Consider the following 27287-nt stretch of genomic DNA (forward strand, 5'->3'; position numbering starts at 1 on the left):
AGAAGGGTGGGGGATCAATTATCAATTGGCAGGAGAAGGAATCGTGACGTATCTAAAGGGGAAAGGAGGGGGAATGGGTAGGAGGGGTGACAACCACGCCGCGCCGAAGTCAAAGTACATGACGTTGACACTACAATATTTGTTATATCATGTAACATAGTTTAGTATATTTGATAACTTTACAACTATAAAATACTAATAATTATTATTTTTAGAAAGCTCTATAGTTTTCTTACATAATTAAGTCGTTATTTTTACAGCGTATCGCAAGTTAATAACACGGGAAAAATTCCCACGACCCTCCATGATACTAAAAATTATTATATTTAACTATAAGGTAGAAGGAAAAATAAACAATAATGTTAAGGAAAAATTTAATGTTATTTTTAAAGATTAATCTTTCAATTGCTGTTTGTTAAAGGCTATTTCTCTAATATCGTATTAAAAGTAATATCCGGAGAAATATACATAATATCTTACTATTAATATATTTTTATCGTGTCTATCAACAAAATGTTTGTGTTTCGTACAGACGAATGAAGACACACATTCATAAAACATCTAAGAACTGTGTTAGGAAAGAGTTCATAGAAAGAGTCATCAATTTCTGACAATTCATGAAAGGGGTTAAACTCCAAAGAGTATGAACTTAACGAATAACTTTATTTGATCACTTGCTGTTGAAACTGCTTTCCGCCGAGGTCACCAAACAGCTAGTCAGACGCTGCGGGCAACTCAGAGGAAACTGCTAGGTGTCTTATAACCTGGAGTTGGTCACAGCAATTAAAAGAAAAAAAAAGCAATATAAAAATTAATATTGCATAATTTCGACCTCTTTTTAAGCAAAACAAAATAGAGACATTTTCCCATGTATAATTTTTTTTTTAAATTATACAATTGACTTTAAGATAGCTAAAAATATGGCTGGGCTTGCATTAATGTCTAATGGTTTTCCTTTACGTACTATAATATTTATGATATGCATTACCGGAATTACGTGAGTGGGTTAAATTTTGGTACGCAGAAGAAGATTCGTGGACGCAGTATGTGTACCAGGAGAAAATGATGGTGCGCATAGTGGTATGGCTTAAAATATATATATATATATATATATATATATATATATATATATATATATATATATTTATTTATTTCGTACGTGGTGGTACGTGGAAGAGGGTTGAAGGGGAAGAACAATAAATGGGTACTTGGGTGACGATAGAAAAGGGGCGTGTAAAAAAAGTATGTTATAGTCATTAAGAGGTGAGATGTTTCCCATCTTATTGGGGAGATTTAGCAACCCCTCTCCTATAGCTCCCTTTTTCATTGAGGAACATAATATTGTGCGAGGCAGGAGGGGGTGCAGTGATTATTGAAGCTTGTGTGGGTACTGTAAAACACGGGGAGCAATAACAATGTTTATTAAAAAAAATTTTAAAATAAAATTTAAATTTTTTTATAAAACAATGCTAGTTATAATGTTACAATCAGGACCTATATTAATTATTTGTCTGTCCAGAGGAGGAAGAGTCAGAACGCCGTTGGCCGAGGGTTTGTTCCGAAGTATCGGCAACACGGGCAGGCGACTGCTGGCTCCCACGCGCAATGCAGGCGCATGCGAACCTGCTCGCAGCCAGAAAAAAAAAACACCTGAATATGCGAAATTTTAATGATAAAATTGAGCATATGCCACCACTGACTTATTTTATGTTCACTTAAAAAGGAAAAAAAAAATCTTGATAATATAAATTTTTGTATATCATCGTACAGCATGTTTTTCAGTCCATATTATTTGATTTTCCTGAATATTAAATATAGTTATTTGAAGTAGTTCCGAGCCCACCCGCTAGAGTGTAGCTTTCATAATAAATTACTAACATAACTTCACTGATTGTGAGAATTAATGCATAAGGCAAACAAACCAGTGAAACTTAATTCACTATATTTTGTTAACCACATAGTTTGTGGTATAGGCTACAAGAACATTTTTATATCCTACTAACTTATTTAGAACATGTTTTTTTTAAATTAAAAAACAACATTAAGTATTTCTCGCATAATTTAAATACCTGTTATCACGCAATAAGTCGTCAAATAGTTAAATTAATGTTGTAAACCTAATACGTTGGGTTTAACCCGTCCGTTCCATTTTTTTTTTTTTTTTTGCTAGTAGTTATGGGCCCACCCAAAAGATGTCGCGCAAAACATGGTTTCAGTTTCCACTGCAACAGTCACACTTCTATATCTCCCTCCTTGTTCTATGGGGCCGAGTGGGGCGCTCGGCCGACGCTCGGCGGAACGAGAGACAGCGCGCCTCTGACAGATGACAGCGCCGCGGGAGCTGTCAGCTGTCGCAGGTGGAGCGCATCCTGGACTGACAGTCCGCCGGTCGGCGCGGGGACTCGATTACCCCGCAATCAGCTGGCTCGCCCGTGCCTCTTTACTTCCCAGACACTTTCTGCCCGCGGCTAGACGCCGTTCATCAATTGTTTTATCAGTGATTTCTCTTTATAAATGAATCTAAAAAAATAATAATTTGATTGTCATGCTAAAATTCGGGGGAATAGTGGACCTTTTAAAACTGTAACGTTCACACACAGAAATTTAAGAAATAACTTGGCTCGATAAAGGAAAAAACTCAACAATGGAGTTTTTTGTTTAACTGTTTCAATACTTTGTTCTTAAGTTAATTATTTGAAGGAGTCGTTTAAACATGTCATAAATACATAAGAATTAATGTTATTAAATAAATTAAACACTCATGTCAAGTATATGTCTGAAAGAAATGCTTACCGAAACACGTGTGCAAACCGGAATTAAATTTAGACTACTTGGAAAAAAAAATTCCTGCCGGTTTTGTGTGTGTGTGTGTATGTGTGTGTGAGGTATGACGGGCTATAATGAGGAGGATATGTATATGTAGCCCACGAAAGATTAAAATAATCCTTCCAAAATAATATCTCAGTAACCTTATGTAGCTAGGTTGGTACAATTGTGTTATTCTGTCTTAGGGAGGGGTCCGGACACATGAATCTCCCCACTGGGTACGTTCCTGCGTGGCTGTTCAGACGTCGTAAGAACACAATAACAACAGACTGTCAATATTGGTGTCGATCGTTTAAAATATACATGCGAGACGAAAGTGATGCTGTGGCTATCAAATACCTGTCTCACTGAACAAATGCTATGAGTAAAATAATAACTTATGTTTTTTAGCCAATCAGCTACAGAGTTTAACCTATAGAACATATTTTTTGTTTCGCGGCAAAATAGTTTGCATTAAAACCAAATATCTGAAAAAAATATTTCCTCAGAAATTATTTTGAGTTATTTAATTAATTATTCGATGAGTGGGACTGTTCTTTCCTTTAGTACGAGAGCAGAACGGAATTCGATAGCTTGCACAACTCTTCACAGATATTGCTTTGCAAAATAATTGCAATGTGATTCAAAGATCATTTAATCCAGGCAGCTTAAAACATTACAAAAATATACAAAAAACTTAAGTGATAAAAATTTAAAAGAATTTAACCGAAATAATTTTTCCATAACTGTTAAAAAATACAATATACTTAAATGTAAGCTAGTTAACAATAATCAAGAATGGCTTAAAAATTTATTAAATTATTAAATAAACCTAATTGTTTGTTTTAAATAAAAAATAAACAAATATTGCTCAAAAACCATTAAAAAACAATTAACATTTTAATAAACTTAATGGTTGTATAACAAATAAAAATTTTCAGAAAAATTTTATTAAAAAATTTTTTTAAAAATTGATACACAACTTTAATAAACCTTATTGTTTTGATAGATCACAAAAATTTCAACAACATAATTGATCGAAAAGGCTTATAAACTGACAAAAAATTCAATAAATTAATTTTTAGGTAGATGATAAAATTTAACAAAAGATTTGGTCCAAAACATTTTAATAATAATCATAATTGAATAAATTCCACTATTTTTGTTCTAAAAATCATAAAAATTGATAAAAAAATCAATTATGAATAGGATGAAAAGTACTCCAAATAAAAATAAAAAGAGAATAGTATTTGTTGATTAATTTTTATAAATTAACATTTTTTAACTTTGAATTTTTGTGTTGCTCAGTTGTTAATATCAGTTTCTTAAGTAAGACATTTTAAAAATTTTTTGTTACTTCTATAATAATTTTACTATAAATATTTATACTAAAAAGTTAATTGATTAATTTTATAAATGTTGGCATATTTTAAAGGGGATAGCGAATCCCTACTCCCTATATATTTCAAATGTTAATATATTGTTACGAACGCAGGACCGCGACACGCACTAGGTTTGGAGTTGGCTGGCAGCCCTGCACGGCCACTGGCGTCACGCGCCGTGTCACGTGCCATACACTGACGTAAGGCATGCCACGCGTGCCTGGACGGATTACAAGGATTGTCCTTACCCCTTTCCCCCTTCTCTACCCGTGAATAGTTCTGCCTAGGAACAGTTATCGATCGCTGAACGGCCTTGGGAATTCCGCGGCCCACCGAGCGGAGTAGCGAGAATGGACGACGCTCTTCTGGACTGTTCGGGCGTCGGGTCGGCCCGGGATGACGCGACTAGACTCGGTTCTGGAAGGACGACGCACGAGTACTTATTCAGCTACGTCGGCCTCTGTGAGTGTTCCGAGCGTATTCCGAGCAAAGGGAAGTGCGATATCGGCGAAGATGGTGAGGGACACATACAACACACACCCCCCCCCCCCCCACCCGAGAGTGACGCGACGCGGTGTTCGAGTGGCGCGAGACTGCGTGTGTGCACGGGCGCGAGGTAAGGGGTTAACCACTGTGTAGCCTAGCTCCAGTGAGGAGTGCGAACAGTGGTACTTGACAGACATTGAGTGACTTGAGAATGGGCATTTTTAAGTGCCAGTGATTTGTGATAGTACATTTTAAATTACTATTAATTACTGTTAATATAAATATTATTAATTAATAAAACTTTAATAAAACGTATTTGGGCTATCCCTTACGAACCCTTTTCCCCCCACATTATAAATCGTAACAATATATTTCTCTAAAATAACCTAAAAATACTAAAAAAAACAAAAACGAAAATTGATTGATTATAATTTCCTACTGTCGTAATAAAGAAAGCCACTGCATGTTATATTATTATAGTCAAGTTATCATATTCTTTATCTAATACATTATCTTTTTTCCTTTAAAATATATATATATATTAATGGCATACGGAGTTCATGGAATATATTTTGATCAAATTGGCTTATGTTGCTCTATTAGTTATAAAAATTCAAAATTTAAATTATCCTAATTTATAATTTTTACCATATTCGTTTTTAAGTAAAATCTGAACAGTGTACTTGACCTTCTTCATCTAAAAATTATTTAATCGTTCTCATGATATTTTTTAACACAACTCTACAATATTAAATTTAAGATCTTAGCTATCTTTTAACTAAACATAAAAATCTTATTTATAATAGAATTTTACTAAACTTAGAGACGTCCCTTCGGATGGGACGACCTTTAAATGAACAACCGAAAGCTATTAATAAGATTGTTAGCAAAGTGAATAGAAAAGTTAATGGTTCCTAATATAAAGTACCCCGAGGAAACAATGTATAAATGTACATAAAAATAGTAAAATAACTTTGACTTTTGTTGTGCAGTTTTTTAGATTATATATTATACCACATTTACTCTCGAGAAGACGGTAAATTAATTAATCCAATATATATTTTCGGAAAATATTATTCAAAGAATTATATCGAACAGTTAGTTGGAATTACTTCAAAGAAAATTATAATCTTACGAAAAAATTCTAGGTTCCAAAAGTTAAAATAATTAGGCTAGAAACACAAATATATTTTTTATTTTGTGTAGTTTATATAATATTTTTACGATTTACCGCGGGTTTGTAAAGGATAGCCCAATTAAAGATTTTATTACACTACACAGTTTTATTTATTGCCACTACTTTTGTCACTTGCAAAAATTTTCTTAAATGACAAATAATTAATTACACTTAAAGAAAGGTCTATTCTCCAGTCACTCGTTCCACAAACCTCGCTGGGCCGCACCTTTGGCGCAACTCTCGCCGCATCACCCCTCGGGGTCTACGCACTTCCCCTTCGCCGAGGATCCGCTCGACGCCTCGCTCGCAACTTCGCTCGGGACTCCGCCGCGCCCGCGACTCTATCGCCCGGAAACTCCGCCGCGGGAAAACTCCCGACTCCACTGAACTCACTCACTCCCTGCCCTGGAACCTTCGTCCAAGGACTTCGCCACTCTGCCGCACCCGCGGCACTATCGCCCCGGAAACTCCGCCGCGGGAAAGCTCCCGCCTGAACTCTCTCTCTCTCTCTCTCTCTCTCTCTCTCTCTCTCTCTCTCTCTCTCTCTCTCTCGAGGCCGGCATCCCGGGCATATATATAGGCCCAGGTGCAATTCTAGAATTCACGAGCGCGGCTGGAGCCAGTCGCGTCACTCCGAGCCGTACCGACGGCAGAAATCTCTCGAAAACACGTGTCGGCGGCTCGCGCAACTCCCAGCTGTACGGTGTCAGTTACGTGTCAAAGGCATGGCGCCGCGCGGGGAGTTGGGGGAAGGAAGGGGAAAAGCGACAATCCTTGTTATCTTCCAGGCGCGTGCGGTGCATATCATATTGCGGCAGTCGCCAGCCAGCTCTGCACCTGCACGTGTCTCGGCCAATGTCACGTTCGTAACAATATATGTGTTTACGTTAATTTAAAAATATAATATATATTCTTTTATCTTTATGTCGATTTTTATAGGTTGTCTGGCAAACGTGTTTTATGTTATCTAAAATATATGTGAATAAAAAAGTACAGATTCATTGATAAACATTGAAGCTTTTCCATTGCATTTTAACCCTTTCGGACAGACGTTTTTATATTTTTTTGTACATTGTATCTTCTGCATTTACATATTTCCATATTTATTTCGGAGCTAGAATCATCAAAATTGACACGCTTGCGGATGTTGTAGGAGAATAAAGGCCAAGTCTTGGCAAGGGGATGTTTAGAGCAACATACTCAACGGAATGTGAAAGTCCCTAAGGGGAAGTGTGGAAATGAATTTGGAGGCTAACCCCTAAACTGGGTGTGAATAACCAAATGTTTGGAATTTTGGGAAGAAATAACCTAACGAGGGTTGAAGCTTCCCCCAACAGAAAGATTGGGGGGCGAGGCCCTCATGTATCTAAGCAACTTCCAGGGATAGTTTGAGGGAAAATTTGAATGTAAAACCCCCCAATGGGGTACAATATACTAAATGAAAAGACGTTTTGTAGCAAATTGCATAACGCCTGTATGTTTGGGGATGAATTATGCAACGATTTTTTTTATAAAATTTGTTATAATATGATTAATATTTATAAAATTCAAACTTACCTAAAAGAAAGAATGCAGTGTATTTAAAATCAATTTCTCTAACACGTTGTTAATCGTATGTTCATACGAATACGTACACACGTATGTAGGTATGTAATTACTGCGACGGTGATAAAATATGTCAATAGACGGTTCTGTTAATACTGTGCACACGAAACCTTGGTGACTTATTAGAGATTTGGCGGGGAAGCATAATTTTGTATAACCGAAAAATGAACAAGACCTTAAATATTGACTACCCACAGTTGATTTTATTCTGATAATTTTCTCTGCTGCTCCAGAGTAGGACGTCGCGGGGTTAGCACGTCGGCGGAGCCGGCAATCAGCAGAGCCCGCGAGGACTCATCTTGCTGCTCGAGCGCACTTTATTCCCTCCAGCGGAGATGGAGGGATGGTTTGGCCCGCTCTCCCCGCTAACCCTGCAATCACCGCGATGAAGTGTCGCTGGAGGCCGACCCGGGGCCCGCCGATGCTCCAGGGAGCAGAACAAATGACTGCGCATCGCTGGAGCCCGGCGAGCGAGGAAGTGATTGCGGCGGCGAGGCGCTCCCTGGAGAGGACTGCGGGATCCCAGGTGAGCTGTGATTGGCTGAAGATCCGCGCCTCCGTTCGAGGCAGCGCTCTTCATTGCTGTCTGCGCTTCACGGTATATTTTAACAACAGTCACTTCAACAAACATAAAATACTTTTTTTGTTCCCTGTGAATATAACTTCTGAAGATCGATTTAGGATTCGTACAGCTTAAAAAACAAATAGAATAAATTTCTTATTAGATTTTAAGTATGAATGATTTATTTTACTTTTTCTGATGTAAATTTATATGAAAATCACGAAAGTTATATCTATAAAAAAAGTATCAGGTAACTTTCTTAAACGTAACACCGAAATCGTTGTTGCTATTCAAATGCAAGTAAGATTTTAGCACAAATAAAAATTACTCATTTTTTTGGCATATTTAGGGATTTTAAAAAGAATATATTATATAATTTTTTTTTCCATTTTTTTCACCTAATTATTTTTATTATAACTCCTGCTTTAACCACAAAATATAATTATCTGAATTTACAATACTTATGCATTTTATTGCAATTAACTGACAAACTCAACTGTTATATATATATATATATATATATATATATATGTCGAACTTTAAAGCAGGAAACTTTGGTATTTTTCAAGCATATAAAACGGTTATGATTCTATATAGTAAAAAATGTGCCAAGCACTTTCCGAGGACTTCCCTCAGTTTGACGACTTGACTCTGTAATGGCTACTTATTGGTTTCCCACAAGGAGAATGACGAGTGACGAGTATAGTTCATCTCTGAATACTGGGGAGGACGTTCAAACCTTAAACACTGTCGGAAGTTGAACTTGGAAATTAGCACGTCAATCAGATCCTGAGCATAGACAATAGCAGGTGAGAATTCTTTATTAACACAGTTTATTTGCCATTACGTAACATATTTAACGTTGCAAATTTTATAATACAATTTATATGATGCCCACACTTCTGATTCTCCAGGGAATTTTAAATTAAATGAAAACTTACGGAAAACTTTTACAAATATGTGACAAATTAATCTATTTTGTACACAGTGTTCAATTCATTAGTCCGGAAACACGGATGGCATATGCGATATACGAGCCAGATTCCACGAAAAGAGGCCCTTTGAAGTCCGTGAGTTTGAACGATGAAACGCCAAGTCAAGGCAAGGGTTACCGTACGAAATTATGTTTACAAACGCTATTATGTTTGTATACTCGACGAAAAAAAAAAAAATTCACCGTCAGAACAAACTAAATTAATGAAAAGCTGACACGCCCGGCCAACTGCCGTGTTTGACACGCACGATATAAACGAATATTCGTCCCGCTTTGCCGGGTAGTAATTATCTGCGCAAACACCGGCTTTATTCACAAAGGTCTGTTGTACAAACAAAGACTTGCAATTACATTTATGATTGTAAAACGTGTAAATTCAGAAAAAAAGAAGATTACTTTTTCCCCCGAAAATCACGGGCATTATTGTGCACTTCCATACCAAGTAATAGGGTGAGTCATCGTTGAATGCACAACAAACGGTCAGGAACATTGGGGGAAAAAACCGTAGTAAAATATTTAAGAATATTTTAATACAAGTCCGTATAATGGCAAAAAAGGTTAGTTATTATTTTGTATTGAAACAAAACAATTTTTTTACCAGTGTTTCTGTCAAAAATTGGACTGTGCTTGTAATAATTATAATGGCAGAGAGATTAAAAGCAGCAACGGATCACAAAAAAAAAAAAAAAGTGGAGTGTTTTGTTTACGTAGTTTTTCTTCATGAATAGTCAGCATTGTTCAGTGAATATATGTTTACATATACATTTTCATTGAAATTTGAAAACATATTAATATGTAAAGAAATATCTCTAATAATAACTAAAAATTTCACTTTTGTCTTGTTTTGTAGGGCGTTTCTCAACGCTTTAACTGCATTGTGCATCTTGTGCAAAGTGCATTTTGCCTTGCTAATTCTACATAATTTAATACCTTTTGTATGCATCAAGTAAGTCATGGATTTTTAAAATGTGTGATCCCTACAGGATAATTTTTTTATAATGCACACCAGCTTTCCCTTAATTAGTTGTTATATTGGGCCTTGTTTGACTGCCGCCGCAGAACATGCAACGTACTGCGATCCGGATTCGATCCCAGTACATTACAAGGGCAAGGAAGTGAGCCTTGTGCTACCGTATGCACCACCTGCTTGTGAAGTGCGAGGATACACAATGGGTTGAATCGCTTTCAACAAAATGTTTCCAAAAGAAAAATAACAATTATATTCCAATCGTGAAATTAAACAATACAATTTAAAGAATAGCGTTTTTTTAACGTTCAATTTTTGGCATTTTTACCCACATTTATGCAAGAATTCAATAAACTTTGTGTTTTATCCAGGTGAATTACTAGTTTGGAACTGTTTCTTGGTTAAATGTAACCAGATTATCTCCCACTCTCCGTCATCCCTAAGATCCATTCAACGTCACACCACGCATTCACTCGCTTTATTTGAAACACAAACATTTACATACTTCGACATACATACCTAAATTGCATGACCTTATGAAGTACTACGGGTATAAAATTTCAACCTGTCACTTCTTGAAATAGTTTTCGCAAGGAACGCCAGCAAGCATGAATCACCCACAGGACTTCACCCGGCTGAGACGGCTCAGCAGACTTGATCGGCGGTAGTTGGAAACCAAACTCAGGAAACATACAATATTTACTAGCGCAGGGTCTCCCGAGCGCTTTGGGACCCACTAAAACCTCAAAGATTCATTTACTTAAAGAAACTGTCTCGGTCTAGCTGCGTTACGTGTCCGAGGTCTTAAAGCATATGCCTCTTAGGAACACCCTGGCTTGCGCCTCAGATGACCTGTCGCTTCCGCGCAGTCTTCCCTTCTACAGTTCATAAATCAGTTAGTGTTACACTTTAAGACATTTCAAGAATTCGAATTACACTGCATATTTCTCTGCCGATTCTTTAAATCTGTACAGGCATTTTTATACTTGATGCTACTTAATCTCTTCCACTTTGTCTTTGACGGTCTGCACATGTGGTGGTCCGTAATTTGATGAAATTAAAAAAGCTAAACTGTGGTTACAATAAATAAAAAACGTTTCTAAAACATGTAGCATTATATATAAAGAAATGTCACTCTTTACGACTACATTGTTGATGTAAATTTCCAGATACTCACAAGTAACGTTTTTTGAAATAAATAAATTCTTTTGAATTTTTAATGAAAACATATTTAAGTATTCATTTAAAAGCATATTCATCTTTTAGCCAACCTGCGCCGACATGCCTGCAAAACTGAATCAAGCTTACTAGAGTACGCATTCAGCATGCTGCAAGCTCTCAAAGACAAGCTTGTGTAAAGATGGCCAAAATCTGATTAACTCTAACATTAGGCTTGCATGAAACTGTAGTTTTCATATCAAGTTAATTGGCTAGCATAATGGAGGGCTGGTGAATGCAGGTCTGTGTCATAATTTTCTGGTTTAATCGTGACACAAGCTTCAATCAAACTTGATAAGGCAAGCTTGCACAGCAAGTCTAATTAAAGCCAATCTGCAAGCTTACTACAAGCCAAAATGGTTTGACTGGTGAGACAAGTCGTAATTCGAAGAGAAGAAAAATCTTTCATTTTGATTCCATGGCTCTACTAATCAATAGAATGGGAATATATATGTGTAATTAGATAAAAATTGTAAAACCGAATAATTTTATTTTTATTGTAAACATTTAAACGACGAAAAGTTGTCTTTTGAAATACAATGTATTTATAACGTAGTGTTTAAACAAGCTCTTTTTATATATTCAGTAAAAAAAGGAAGATATTTTTTAAAAAATTGAAAGAATTATGGAAGATTTAATTTATATAATTTTTATACAGTTAACTAAATAAATACGGCGTCACTCATAAAAAAGTGTTTCCTTGATTTTTTTTTTGCTCTACATCGTGACTTTTAGATTAGTGACACCCTAAGTAAATGTTATCTTATGACGCAGCATTCGATATCAATACTCGCATATGCTTGTCTAAAATCTCTTGGGACGTAATTACGAGTACCCATTACTTTGTGTATCGAAGTTCTGAAATGAAGTTGGTAACAAGTTCGGAACAATCGATTATGGCGTAGATTCTAAACAGCCACAACAGAGAAACAGTATAGGACTTTAAGTGGCAAAGCAAGGCTTTATAGCGTCTGCTGAAAAAGCTGCCTTCATACCTGGTGCAGCATTTTCCCCTGGAGAGTTTTTGGATTTAAAACTACAGGCACTTATTGTACGTGAATAATTATTCTACCTTTTAAATATTAAAATTATTGGAGCACTTCTTAAAATATTACAGGTGCAAGCAGGAGGCAATAAATTGAAAACACTTATTAACATGTACTGGAAGTTATTTACCTATGTAAATATAAGGGAAATTTACAATACAAATTTATAATAACTTATATCATAGGTTCGAAAATGTTACTAAGACAAATATTTATTAAAGTAAAAGAAAAATAGAATTATTTAGAAAATTTTTTTAATAAATATATTTTTATGTTAACGCAGCACTAAAATTAAATTCTTTTTTTTTTTTACTTTTTTGTGTCAAAAAAGGAATTTAGCAAAACATTAAATAAACTTACCGAAAATAAAGTATTAATATGGTTTTTATTTGCCGTTAAACATGTCAATCGATCACGCTAAACTGATTCAGAACAAATAGCAGGGATTTTCTTTAACCTTGTAAAGTACCAAAGAGTTTTACAGTTGTCAGACTCAAAATTATTCGATATTCTCCCTCCCCTCCCACACAGCGATCGCCCCAATTATAAGCCTTGCATTTTTCGTTACGCTCTGAGTCATAATTATTTCGGTATTCTATGTTTACTCAAAACAATTTCCGGAAAGGACTGAGACAGCACCTTGTCTAAAGGTTATAACTGAGCTTACTTATCTAGCTTCCTTTGACACTAACAGTGTTGTCGGATGTTCCCGCCTCTAACGACTTCGCGGTCGACAAGAATATCACCCACGCCATAATCGTCAGAGACCTTACGATCAGAGATGGTATAACATCACGAGTAAACTTAATTTTCCGTTTATTCCTTAGCTTCTTCGTTCCAGTCTGCAACAATTATCTTCTCTCTCGCTCTGATCAGAGAATGAACCTCCACTATGTTGGGCCTATTAGAGCGCTACTGGCTACTTACGGTATTGTTTCACATCCGTGCTTCTCTTGACATTAACTGCTTCGTGTTTAGAAATAGTTGATTTGACCATAGATATTTTTAAAAAAACTCATGTCCAGGATTGGTGAAAGCATAATTAACAGCTTTAGGGAACCGGGTCGCGATGAGAAATTTTCTGCTGTGACCTTTTTGGCAACGTCCACCACGTTTCCCACTTCCGGGAAGGGAGGCTAGTGGTCTGATAGTTGGACCACGATCACAGGACCTACAACTCTGTGCTGGGCGCAGTATCGGCACAGAGCACTGGGAGGTAGTCCCGTGGCTAGCAGCGTGCAGTGGCGAGCACTCACCAGTCCTGGGGGGAGGCGAGTGGCCTGATAGTTGGACCACGATCACAGGACCTACAACTCTGTGCTGGGCGCAGTATCGGCACAGAGCACTGGGAGCTGGTCCCGTGGCTAGCAGCGTGCAGTGGCGAGCACTCACCAGTCCTGGTGGGTGGAGGCAGCACTGTGTAGCGCAGCACGAACTTGACCTGGTCCTGGTGCGACCCCCACTCCTGCAGGATCTCCAGGGGTCGCTCATCCTCGCTCAGGACTCGCTCTGAAACACAGCGATCACGGCGATACTCGCGGCAGTCCTCAGGCGTTATTACAAGCATTGGTTACCGACAACCACCGACTACTACAACAACTACTACAACAACTACTACAACTACAACAACAATAGTAGTTGGTATCGACTTCAAATATTGATTTTATTGAGTCTCAAAAAATAACCATGTATTTAAAAGCTTGACTAATGCTATTAATTGATGAGGAATAAGTCCCAAATTTTTGCACCGGCATTGAAAACAACCGGACCACCAAGAGTACTAATGAATGTGAGCCATGTCAGGATTTGGAGCGAACCTGCGACCCTCGCTGCATGAGTACGAAACGTTAGTAACCGACGAGCACAGTCCACTGATGGGTAGACATCTGTAGCAAGTGCTTCACCCTGTCAAATAATAATCAAATGGTTAATATAAGTATAGGATTTTATAGTTTAAGCACTTTTTAACAGATTATATACTAATTTAAAAAAAAGCGCAATTCTCGTCAAAATGAAATCAAAAATCAGGAAACAAATGCAACGTATTATTTTTTGTAAATGGTATTAATTTTTTAAAAAATAACATCTATTCCACAATAGTTAGGATTTTTATGTTTAAGTGAACTTGTTTTGACCTGAAATTTTCAATTTTATTGAATGTACCAAGGTAGAACCAATACAATTTAAAAGTTAATGGATTCGCACCCTGAAATATGTAACTTCAGGTGTAAGAAAGTCGTGTAGTGTTTGAGTTATTTCATTTTATAAACCAATTACTTAAATGAAATCAATTACTTTTGATGAAGAATATTGGTTCAACTTATTTGAGCATAACATAGGACTGCGATTATGTTTAGACTATGTCTTAATAGGTCGGCGTGTGTAAATATGTGATTCACATTCTTAAAATGACCATCTTGAAATTAACCCAACATGATTTCACACAATAAATAATATACATACGTAGTTGAGTTTACTCCTGTAACAATTTCGACGTTATTTAATATGGTTAGTGAACTAAACTAAAGACTGAATAATTAAGTAAAAAATATGGGTTTTTATTTTTATGAAATAATTAATTGGAAACCTTTGTATTTTTTATTTAAAAATCTAATATAAGTTAAGTAAACCATATTATATACTTGAAAATTTGTCATTGATTTAAAGTTCAAGAGTTAATTTATTTTGTACTAGCTGCCCGACCCGGCTTCGCACAGCTAAACTAATGGAAAAAAAATTAAGCCACATCTCCCATTTACAGTAATGGTAAATAAAGAAAAAAATCAGTGAAAATTTATTACAATGCTGTATAATGTACCGGAGAGAAAATGAATAGCACCGATGGTTTCCCGACTCGTGCACGCAACGTACAACTGATGTACCCGTACTTCGCTACGGCAGTCTACAGGCAGATCACTCTTGCGCCGCTCATTATACATGCCCCTCCTTGTGGGTACGCCACTGCCGCGCGATGCCCGTTGCCATGGAGACGCAGAAGGCATGAACAATGCAAAATCCTGTTCTCATGCAGACAAAGTACCCACTGTTGCCTGGTTTTAACCACCCATGGGATCTAATTTTCGGAAAATGTCATCCTGCGTAACATAAGAAACATTACAGTGAAGTTTTAAGTCTGTAAAATATATATACTTGAAAAAAAGAGCAATAAAAAAACAAACTAAACACAGAGAGAGGAAAAAAAATTGTTTAGGTTTGCGATTTAAAGTGATAAATAGTATTTAAATACTAATTGAACTCTTATGAGGGTACTGATTGCTTCGTTGTTAATATCACACGGGTGTTTTTTACTTGTATGGGAAAATTAAGAATGATAAGGCATCTAGTGCATGGCAACAATGTTAATAGGCAGTAGGAAATAAACTTCTAGCGCCTGCGGCATTGTCAACACACACTTCGTACGTGTACTGCATGTTGTATCTAACCCCCTCCAACGCATTTGATTCTAAATTGGACTTTTAGTATGGATCCCTAATGTTATTGATAATATAACATAGCCTATAGCCTTCCTCGATAAATGTACTATCCAACACTGAAAGAATTTTTCAAATCGGACAAGTGGTTCCTGAGATTAGCGCGTTCAAACAAACAAACAAACAAACAAACAAACTCTTCAGCTTCATAATATTAGTATAGATACACTAAGAAATTACATAATAAAATGTATTACTTATTTTAGGATGCATGTTTGGCTAGATAACAATTTGATAAGGTGGTACGCAAGGTGATCTTTGATGCATTTTCCCCAAGTAAAGCAAAATTCCTCGGTATCATTTACTTACAGGCTACTTGTATGTAGGTCTAAATGGTGAATATTAATTTAGATTATTATATTTCACTATAATTACTTTATTTTAACATAATTGACAAGCCTAGGTGCCTGCTCGTCTAGATGTTCGTCGAATAAGTGACGTGTAATGTATGCAGACGCACCTACTTCGGGCAATCCCGCTAGAAATAACTGTGTTCTCTATAGGTTGTTCTCCGAAACAGGGAACCTTGAGTACCATTCACCGGCTTCTTCAGAGCCCCGATGATATCCCCTTCGCTGGTGGTGGCATTAGAGGTTTCCTCATGGTAAGGTTCTAATCCCATTCTTTTTTGTCTTGATATAGGTGTTCCTGGATGCACTGCGCGCCGTTTCTATTTCCAGGGCATGAACCAAGACATCGCAGATCCTTTTGTGGCAGGCCGAACGGATAGTGCCGCACCCCTGAGTCCATCTTTGGACTCTGCAGGAGCATCTGGGTAGGCAAAATGCACAAGCCTTCTCGATGTCAGCCTCGAACTCCTGAACGGTTTCTGAGGATCGCTGTTTGCGTGTCTTCAAATCAGTCCTGCACACCTCGGCCCATACATCGGTCTCTGTACCTCAGTTCTAGGGCTTCTACTAACACTGAGTATTACCTGAGGTCCGGTACTGGTATCGTCTGAAGCAGCTCGAGTGCAGGACCAAGACGAGTGCCGTAGCCTTCTCCTCCTCACTCCGCCCATTCACTTCCGCAGCTGCCTCGAACCATCACCTGTACACCCTCCTCTTTCATACTCCTGGAGATACTCTTCCGGTCTGCTGTAGCTGCTGCTTCTTTAATCATCCGATTGCACTCCACGGTTACAGCTCCTACATGCCGATCGATGGCCTGTTCAAGCTTAATTAGCTGTTGCTACTGGCGGGCAAGTTGCTGTTCTTGTTTCTGAGAGGTGCTGCTACAACAATGCAACTTACCTTCAATCTGTACGCTGGTTTTGTATATATTCTTCTTCATTTATTCTTGGGCAGCCACCATTTCACTTCACATGTCTTCTTGCGCCTTTTTCAGTTCGTCAATTTCACTCTTCATGACATTCTTCGCAACTTTTTGTCTATTCCCTAATTCGCTCTTAATTACATTCTTCATATCTTTCGGCCCATATACATTTTATTATTTATTTCCTCATGGTTACTATTTAATTCCTCATTTCTTTCTGTTTATTCTTCATTCCCTTCAGTCTAGTCTCCATTTTATCCTGGTTACTGTTTATTTCGGTCAATAAAAACCATTATGTTCTTAAGTTCAACAGCCGTCATCATCCTCGTCAACATGCGCTGACAATGTAACAGTCACTTTATGTCCCATTACCTTCACTCTAATTTCATCTATAAGCTAGCCTAAACTTCTACTCAAAACTAATATAACTTCGTTAAACTCAAACATAACTACAGTTCTTAACACTAGCTTTATTCTCGAATAGAGAAAAATATATTTTAATTTATTTGATTATAAAAAATGAATTCTAAATCTATTATTTAGGACTTCCGACACCAAAATTCACACGAGATATTCAGGTCAACTTCACTCCACTCTCTCATCACTCCGAGGATTCACTAGTCTCTCACTCTAGCTGGTGTCGCACCAACCTCTCTTTCACCGGCGTAGTCTTATATACTTTGAAAATCCTTCCCTGGAAATGCAGCACTCCGAAGTGCCACGTCGTCAGAATCTCCGACTCAAAACTCTAATGTGCGAGAAAAATGGCGTTATATTTGTACCACTTCATACAGACGGGGCTTTGGGAACGTTCCGAATCCTCAAGACTCAAGGAGAGAGACGCCGCTCATAATCGGATTACTTAAAATTGACGGACGCTACTTGTGTCAGGGAGTTGGGGGTTCCCCTGGACCTTTCGCAGGTCGGCACGATGGGCTGTCTGGCGTGCCTCTTTGCCTCGTCTATAGCATTCTCTTAACAAAACATACCCGAATATATTTGTATAATTAAGATGTTGGCAGTTCACAAAAAGCCAGATAATAGTAACCACTTAAAATCAACATTCAAATGCTATTGGTTTTTCCCCATTGAAGCGTGGCTACGGGTTCATCTGACCCTGGTAATTATTACCTGATGTGCACAAGCTTATATTTAGTTTATTTAATTAAGATATTTAATACGTTCTAGTCGGATTTTATATTGATCGAAATAGGGTAAATTGTCTGAGCGAGCTCGGTGGTGGCGAGTGTCGTAGTTCCCCAAAACTCCGCAGTGGGATGGGTGAAGGCTAGCGTTTTTAGAGGGGAAACGATGTGGCGTCAAGATGCAAATGGACTTGGAGGGGAAGTGGGCTACACTGACGGGATTTGGCAGGTGACACGTGCGGTTGTCGAGTGGTCGGTCGCGATGACAGATCTGAGGTCTACACCTTGTGTTCGACATACTCCCTCGGCGTCTAATCCCGTTAGGGCATGAACCAAAAAAGGAGATCAGTGGATCTTTTACATGTCCTAATTCGGAAAACCAAATAAAGGACATGGGTTCCGAGGACCGGGAAACAGATACCCCATTTCCAATCGCGGCATGGTTGTAACAACGGTCGCGATGACAGCTGGCGGGAAGCCAGTCGACGGGACTGGCGAGTAATGAGAGCGGGTGGTCGGGGACCGCCTCGTGGGTTGGCGGTCGCGGTGGCGGAGACGACGCCCCTCCAGTGTTTCGTGCGGTGCGAGAGTTCACCGAGGAGCCGGAGACCCTCCCAGGGCGTTCCGCGGCCGGCAGCTCCTGAAGACGATGACGGGGGCCCGGCGGCGGTGATGCGAGATGCGCCACGACCAGACTGTGAACACTTCCCCGCTCCACACTTCATAGACGAAATAAAATACTGCGCACAGACGAGAATATTAAAATTGTATGAACGAACTGGGAAACAATGGCAAGTACGGGCGGAAAGACTGCACGATCAAAACTTGTTCATCTGAACTTTTTCTCCACACCCCGAGCTTGCTATTGACAAAAGACTGGGACTACTCGTGTAAAACGTACTTTCGTAAAGACTAAACATGTTGTATATTTTTTATGTTTAAATTTGATGTGTAAGAATTTAATCATGAATTGACCCTTATTTATCTATGGCATCATGAGGTGTGTGACAGTTCACTATTGTATGCTTCAGTGTGCTAAAGGTGTATAAATGAATGAGTTAAGCCACAATATGAATCCTTCCATTAAACCCCCGCTCTATTGCGTGAACACTACTCTGCTATGTTTCATAATTAGAATTAATATTTAGTGTGTGGTTTAAACATTCAAGTCTCAAAATTATATAATTTATATTTACATAGTTAATAAATTAATAGTTATTAAAATAACGAATTCTTGTAGACAGTGACATGCAAACAAAAATTCACTGAAAATTTACAAATGATAACATTTTCTTTTGAGTTCTTGTTAAACATGGATCAGCTCCATTAAAAAAAACACATTTGTTACATAACTGGATATTTTCATCACTTTTTATCTCGCTTCATCGAAGTTTGGTTTACAAAATGTATTGTTACAAATAATATATATTTTTGTAAGACTTAACACTAGCATACAATGTTCAGTCTAAAATATATTCTTTAACTAATATATGCACATAAACGTTTGTTATACACAATTGAATACAATACGCAATTTTATCTAAGTATTAAATATTGTTGTGTGTTGGAATATTAAGAGTAAACATCGCTCTTAACAGAACGCAATGCGAAAAAGTAATATTTTTGACGTAATTTATAGGGACAAGAACATGATGTAAATAGTGATTAATTACTATAGTAATTTTTCACGTTCAGCTAATTTAACAAACAAAGTATAAAACCACAAGCTTCAAGATTAAGGTAAACAAAACAATTATAACCTAATAAAGCTTAACAATTTAGCTCAATAAAGAAGACCGGTTATTTATTATAATTTGTAATTATTTTTTTTAAATGTTTTACGATTAAAATTCTGGTTCTAAGAAGAAAATTTAGAAAGCCACAAGTTTTAGAAACACTAAAGTTTGAAGCACGAGATGAAAATGTGTTACGTGAATACGTAATATTGTATTAGTCCGAGCGATATTCTGACCAGGGAAACATGAAGCCATGCGGGGATCTACAAGAGCTGTGTAAAGTGCGACGTGTGTTGCCCGGACTCATTTTGCAACCGAGTCCAACACTGGTTATTCGGCAGAAACAGTCGCGGTGCTCGAGAGTATCCAGCCCGCCCGCAGCCTTCCACGAGATATCACTCCGAACTTGCGGGCGTGTGCCGAGGAGACTACATCTGACACCGGCTCACTTTCCTCCAGCACTCTGGACCTTCGATACTGCAGTCCGCGACCCCGAGCTGGCCATTTCAATATCGCCCGTGCCTGAGAATTTCATTTCCGCGCGCTGCCGCGTCTCGAACCAGTATCTCCCCGTCCCCTCCTCTTCCACAAAAGAAAATCCTCCGCGCTCGGATCTTTCAGAGTGCAGCACTTACTGGATGTAACAGTTCACCTCATCCCCTCACACAAACCGGGCATTTCATATTCGAACCGTCTGCTTGAGTCTTCTGGAAGTTCTCCGTGTGGGTGCGTCGATCTGTACAGTACTTTTGATAAACTTACGCTAAGTATCTTTCTCATTACTTACCACTGAGAACATTACCCGCGAATTTCGGTTGTCTGCAACAGTTTTTTTTTAAAAGATGGGAGTCAGAGCTCATCTCTCAAATTAACACAGAATCCATACTAGTAATAATACTTAAAATCGTTCAAGGTGAATTGTCTGTACATTGAACGAATTTATTAATTAATTGCTACAATAAAATTAAATTTACATTATTTGGATTTGTAATTTTTTTTTGGAAAAGAGGGGGGGGGGGGGGTTGATTCCTTGTTTTTTCTAATGGACCTTTAGTTTGTTTCTTTCGTGGTTTAGCTAGGTTGTCACAGCAGAAGGATCTCATTGGTGGTGAATGTGGCTGAATTGAGAGGTAAAGAATATATATCATGAGGCTGGATCGTGTGACGTGAGCTTTCACCATGCGACAGTCTCGACATGGCGCGCTGGTTCAGAACGAGTTGTACGAGACCAGGCATTAGGAGCGCATTCTCCGGTTGTCACAAAACCCTTCATCCCGGGAAAAGTTTTTTTTTTCCTTTTACAGTATTTTGAATTGAGGGAACGTGAAATCTGTTAATAAAAACATTAACGAACGGCTACAAAACACTAACATTTAATGGAACTTTAAGTCCTGTCGAGACATTCACTTAACATGTTTAGCTCTGTTGTTTTTGCAGTCATAATGACCTGAAATGTTCTTTGTAGAAATTATAATTTTTTCCCCACCAGGAATAAAAATATTTCTATTTTAGTTTTCAATGTTGTAGTTTTCCACTGCCATCAGATTTTAATTTTTCATGGTAACCGCAGTTCGGACTCTAGGTGGGTCGTCAGTTAGCAAGGCTGGTTGTTGGTCATGAGTTCGTCACGCGTACCATAGTTATCGGTGTACCATAGAAGCGGGGCCAGAACGGGCCGCTCCTACTACTACCACCACCGTATGTGCGTACAGAAATCTTGGCGTATGAAGACATGACCATCGTCTTCCAGCGTGGTCGGAAATTGAAAGCCGGACACTAGAAAAATCTATCCATAGATTAGTATAGCTTCGCTGAGAAAATGGTGATTCATCGCGTCGAAGACCGTCGTAATTTTACGTATAAAAAAATCCAAGAGCCTGGGCGCGAGCTTGACCAGAACCCCTCAGAGCTCAATAAATCTAAGTTATAATTCCAACGGCAATAAATCTCAAGTAATCTTAACGCGCATGTGTATATATATCTTGGGCTGAGAAATCAATACATTAATACCTGTAGGTTGAGAAATTTATAAACTTTTGTGCTGTGAAATACATGCCGTGATTTGTAGTCTAATTTAATTTAGATTGTACAAGTCCTGGCAACTCATGAATATAGTTTCATGTGTCCTTACTTAAAACTATCTATATATTGTTTAAAGGAAATAAGTAACAACACCTTCCCCACTTTAGTTTAGTTACTACGTTAATTTATTGTTATGTATTTGGATTTTGATGGAAGATTACTAAAATTATTTGAGTAGGTATTCTATACAAAATTAATGCGTAAGTTTACTTTAATTAATAAAATTATTTAACTACTTAAGTTAACCAATATTAAATATATTTAAATTAGCCTGTTATTGACGATTATAAAAATGAACTAAGAGAACTAAACTCAACGCTTATAAATAAATAAAGTTACATTTGATGTTTCATAATATCCAATAAATGTATACAAAAATTTTTGTTTCTTCATACGAGAATTGCGTTTGCAGATTTTGTACAACTGTTCAAATAAAGACACTTGTGCATGATAATCAAAATTATTTTAATTGACAATTTCATCAAAACGTATATATTTTTTTTAATTTTCTTATTTACCTTTCTTAGTTCTTTAGTCTTACGTATTACATATTATTTTGTATGTAGCCGGTTGTTTTCAAAGCTCGGTCGGTGATAACTTACAGTTTATGACTGTAGGAAATAAAAATATAAAAAACAGTCCTGTGGGAAGAAAAAATTAAAAAATGCGTTTGAGCATTCGAATTTCGTGCCAAAAACTGGATAAGTAAAAATTTGTGTATGTGTTAGAATTCTTCAGCTGAATTATAACGCACTTGGTAGTAACTCTAATTTTTAAACATGTGTCCTGTAATCACTTTGTCGCATAGGAAATACATTAAGCGTCAGAAAAAAATTATTTTAATTTACATAAGTTTAAATTGGTTCAGATTTTTAATGAGGTACCTAAATCGTAGCGAGACGGCGCAGGTAGTTGCCAGACCCTGGATCCAGACCTGGTCCAGTCAATATGGTTGCTATTCGCCAGCCTTTCCCAAATACACTCCGGACAAGTGTTGGTATGGTTCCTAACTGCAGACCAGGGCATGTCTTCTCCATATTGCTGTTGACTTTATGTTAACCCCAACTGAAAGAAAGCAACTTTCATGATAAAGTATTGGAAATGACATTAAAAACAAGAAAAACCCATGAAACAGTACTTAACTAACTGTCAAAGTCGATAGACCAAAGCCCTGCACCAATCTCTTACGTCTCTTATACTTACCGCAACTTATAAAATGAAATAAAATATGTGCATTCGTAGTACGTTTTAATAAAATTAAATAGGACTTTTTGATGGCTACATGTTGATTTCTATTCTGATATTATTTGCTTGAGAAACTTTATTTAAAATACAACTAAAATAATTTTTTTTAAAAAGAAAAAAATAATTTATTTTAACAAGTACATACAAATTAAAATAATAAACAAACGTTAAGCGTGTCACTTAAATCTTCGAAGTGTTATATGCGGAATTTTACATTCAGGAATTTAAAATTAGATTAGAAATAATAAACATGAATGTTTTCCTTTTGCAAAATTTATTCTCTTTTTAATCATATGGAAAGAGATGAGAAAAATTGTATTTAAATCCAGTAAAACTTGTTTAAAAAACAATAATGGCTTTGAAAGTGTCAAAAAGCTAAATATTACTAGATACCTAATTTTGTAAATTTGCCACCGTATTTTAATAATAGTACTTAAAAATCAAGCAGTATTTAGTTACGTCATATTCTATTACATATTATTTTAAATGGCTTTGTCAAAACATTTATCACATATTCATGGGTTATAGCTACCACAATTTCATCCTGTACTATACTTATAAATAATTAATAAAATAACGATTTATTTCATAAAACACCATCACTAATAACACGAATAGAAATAAGGATACTCTTAACTTGTATTATTTTACACATATTAAAAGAAATAGTCTAAAGCAGAAAATTTCTAATAATGTAAAAATCGCACGTTGTAATTCATCATGCGCGTTATTAAAAAATTTAAATTTTCCTCGACTTATCAAAACTTGCGCCCATTTAAGCACTTAAGTATAAAAGTTCTGATTTCATAAGCCTTTTTTTTATTAGGAATATTGGCTTAAAACACGCAGAGCAATAATCATAGAACCATATTTTCTAAAGTTAATAATTATGTTATCTTTAAAAGATTTGTGCAATGGGAGTGCATGACTTGATGTAAGTTTTTGGACATACGCCATTGCTAAGAACTTTTTCTGTTGAAGAAAAACTAATAAATAAAATAAATAAATAAAAATAAAAATAAAAATACTCAAAAAAAGATACAAAAAACACACAAAATTAAGCAAACAATTGCTGTTGTCAACATGGATATGAACACCACAAAATATTCCGAAACAGGAATATGGTCAGCAAACAAAGAAAAAACAAAGAAAAATGTACTAAGAGAACGAAAAAATCCCCACAAATGATGACAACACAAAAATATTGAAACCCAAAATAATTCAGCACAACAGTTGAAGCGAGACAAAAAACATGACAAAACGAAAAAAGAAACAAATACAATAGTTTTACCTAAACAGAAACAAGCGACGTTTCGGGAACTGCTATCTGCTCCCGTCCTCAGGCAGAGACGCACATGGTACGGAAACACAGAGTCGCACCGTACCGTACCATGTGCGTCTCTGCCTGAGGACGGGAGCAGATAGCAGTTCCCGAAACGTCGCTTGTTTCTGTTTAGGTAAAACTATTGTATTTGTTTCTTTTTTCGTTTTGTCATGTTTTTTGTCTCGCTTCAACTGTTGTGCTGAATTATTTTGGGTTTCAATATTTTTGTGTTGTCATCATTTGTGGGGATTTTTTCGTTCTCTTAGTACATTTTTCTTTGTTTTTTCTTTGTTTGCTGACCATATTCCTGTTTCGGAATATTTTGTGGTGTTCATATCCATGTTGACAACAGCAATTGTTTGCTTAATTTTGTGTGTTTTTTGTATCTTTTTTTGAGTATTTTTATTTTTATTTTTATTTATTTATTTTATTTATTAGTTTTTCTTCAACAGAAAAAGTTCTTAGCAATGGCGTATGTCCAAAAACTTACATCAAGTCATTAATAATTATGCTTTCTAATCAGTTTGTAAATTTCATGCTTTGAAGAGACCTTGTTGACTTCAATTATTTTTATTGCTACATTAACCTAATCGTATTCAATTTAGGTATAAAATTAATTTGATTATTTTAAAAAAATAGGTTGGAGAATACATTTTAATAAATGTTTATTACACATTTTACAAAGTACATAATGCAATTACCATTAACCATTTATTTTAAGATTGGTTTTTCAAACTTCAAACTTAATCATAAATACTTTATTCTAAATTTATTTTACAACGATCTACGCTGTTCCAGTATTTCTCCTAACTTAGCCATGTTTCAATTTATAATAACAGTATTTCGCTAGAGAACAGCCTAGCAAACCGGCAAGTCGATCAGAAGTGACATGCGTCATGGCGTTAGCATCCACCACGCTGGAATGGACTAAAACAGATCATGTTTTTCGTATCTCTGTAATACCACGAAACTTTACTTTCAAATAAGGTTTTTATAACTTTTATAGCAAATATGTCACAAAAATGGTCTATGAAAAATATTTGTTTACGTAACCTTGAAATATTTTAAAATTTGACACACCGTTGAAGATAATTACTGAAAATTAATTTAAACAAAATTTAACCATAAATTTAAAGCATTTTATTTTCAGTTTAGTGGACTAGTAAGAAAAATATGTACAAAAATTGAACTCATGTTAAACAGAAACGGCCCCTTATCACTTCAAATTACACTGTGTACCTTTACAGGATAGCACGTCTTTAACAAAAATAAATTAGTTATATACTAATATTTATTTTAATTCTTTCCTATTTAAATGTATAATACTGTCAAAAAAAATTCTAATTTCTTTCATTGGTTCTTAGCGCAAGTCTACTGTTTTGAACCCTCCACACATACAGAAAATTTAGAACCTTTTCTAATCAAAAAAAATTGTTTAATGAGACTAAAGTTTTGTAATATTTTTAAACAATAATGGCTGTGCTTGTGACGATACGTGAAATATGACTATGTTTATTTTTAGTAAATTATTTTAAGAACTTCAAATTTAATTGGCAACGGTTTGCTATATAGTAAGATTTTTATGTGTTTTATTTGAGTTATATTTATATCCAGAGTATAATTAATTATTTTTTAAGGTTATTTTTAAACCAAACAGAATTTATTTATGTACGACAGTGACAAACAAAAGAAAATGATATACAATAATGGAATAAAAATTATCTTTTTATACTGTGCGAATATTCTTGAATACAACAGTATAATGTGAATTTATGAGGTAGCTAATATTAATACCGTGGATAAAAGCAACAAATCGGGTAATTAAAAAAAATCTGTTTGTTTGTACAAGGAAATAGGAGGAGGAAGTTAATAAACATTTTGTTCTGCATTACTCAATAAACACTTGTGGGAATTAATTATAATTTAGATAATGGAAAGAAATCTTTGTAAGTAATTAAAGACATATTATTTTGTAAAATTTTTTTACATGATTATAATTATATCATCGAAGCTAGTATTACAAATGTCGAGATATTTGGTATGGATAATAAATACACAACAAATATCGGCACATTTTGACAATCTCCTGAAATTCCAAGCCTAAGCAGTGAAAATATGGTAGGATTAGTTTCATAAATAAAAACTAATACAAAGAATATGGTAATAAAAGAAAAAAATATATATATGTACAAACAGATACGTTTTCTAAAACTATGATGGCCATAGGCAATGGAATATATCCATAGAATTAATATAAATCAATCTTATTCATTCCGAGATTCGTTCGAAAAATATAAAGGGAACGTCGTGTATATATTCTAGGTATACGATGGATAAGGAGTAAATAAATATAATTTATATTACGCTTATCACTGAGGAGATAAGACAATGGATATTAATAATGTAAATAAAATACGTACCAATTACTTGTCTTAATTTAACTAACTATCATTTTGAATGGTGTAAAGTATTGATATACAATAGAAATCATAACTCTGAAACGAATTAAGCTGAAACTAAAATTTCTGCTATGACTTACTAACACAGTATAGCCACAAATTTATCTATGACATTTCCAAAAATTGCAACTATTATATTGCGAAAATGGAGTACGTTAATTTTTAGGGGAAGCCAGGGCAGAATGGGATATGAAGTTTTCAACTAAACATAATATCATTTTTGCTCAGAAGAATGATGGTGGTGGCTAAAGCTTCCAAAGTTTCGGATTATAATAAAGAAAACACTTA

The 27287-nt window shown here is 36.0% G+C and overlaps 1 protein-coding gene across 2 annotated transcripts in view; it reads right to left on the reverse strand.

Annotated features, from left to right (window-relative positions):
• Positions 1-27287, reverse strand: part of LOC134527916 (apoptosis-stimulating of p53 protein 1) — a 1064179-nt gene that overhangs the window by 706140 nt on the left and 330752 nt on the right. For both annotated transcript variants that reach the window (XM_063360949.1, XM_063360948.1), the window contains exon 4: positions 13635-13751. In XM_063360949.1, the coding sequence (XP_063217019.1) occupies positions 13635-13751 (117 nt within the window). The remainder of the gene's footprint in view (positions 1-13634; positions 13752-27287) is intronic.

Source organism: Bacillus rossius, chromosome 1 (genome assembly GCF_032445375.1).
Source record: "Bacillus rossius redtenbacheri isolate Brsri chromosome 1, Brsri_v3, whole genome shotgun sequence".
Lineage (NCBI taxonomy): Eukaryota > Metazoa > Arthropoda > Insecta > Phasmatodea > Bacillidae > Bacillus > Bacillus rossius.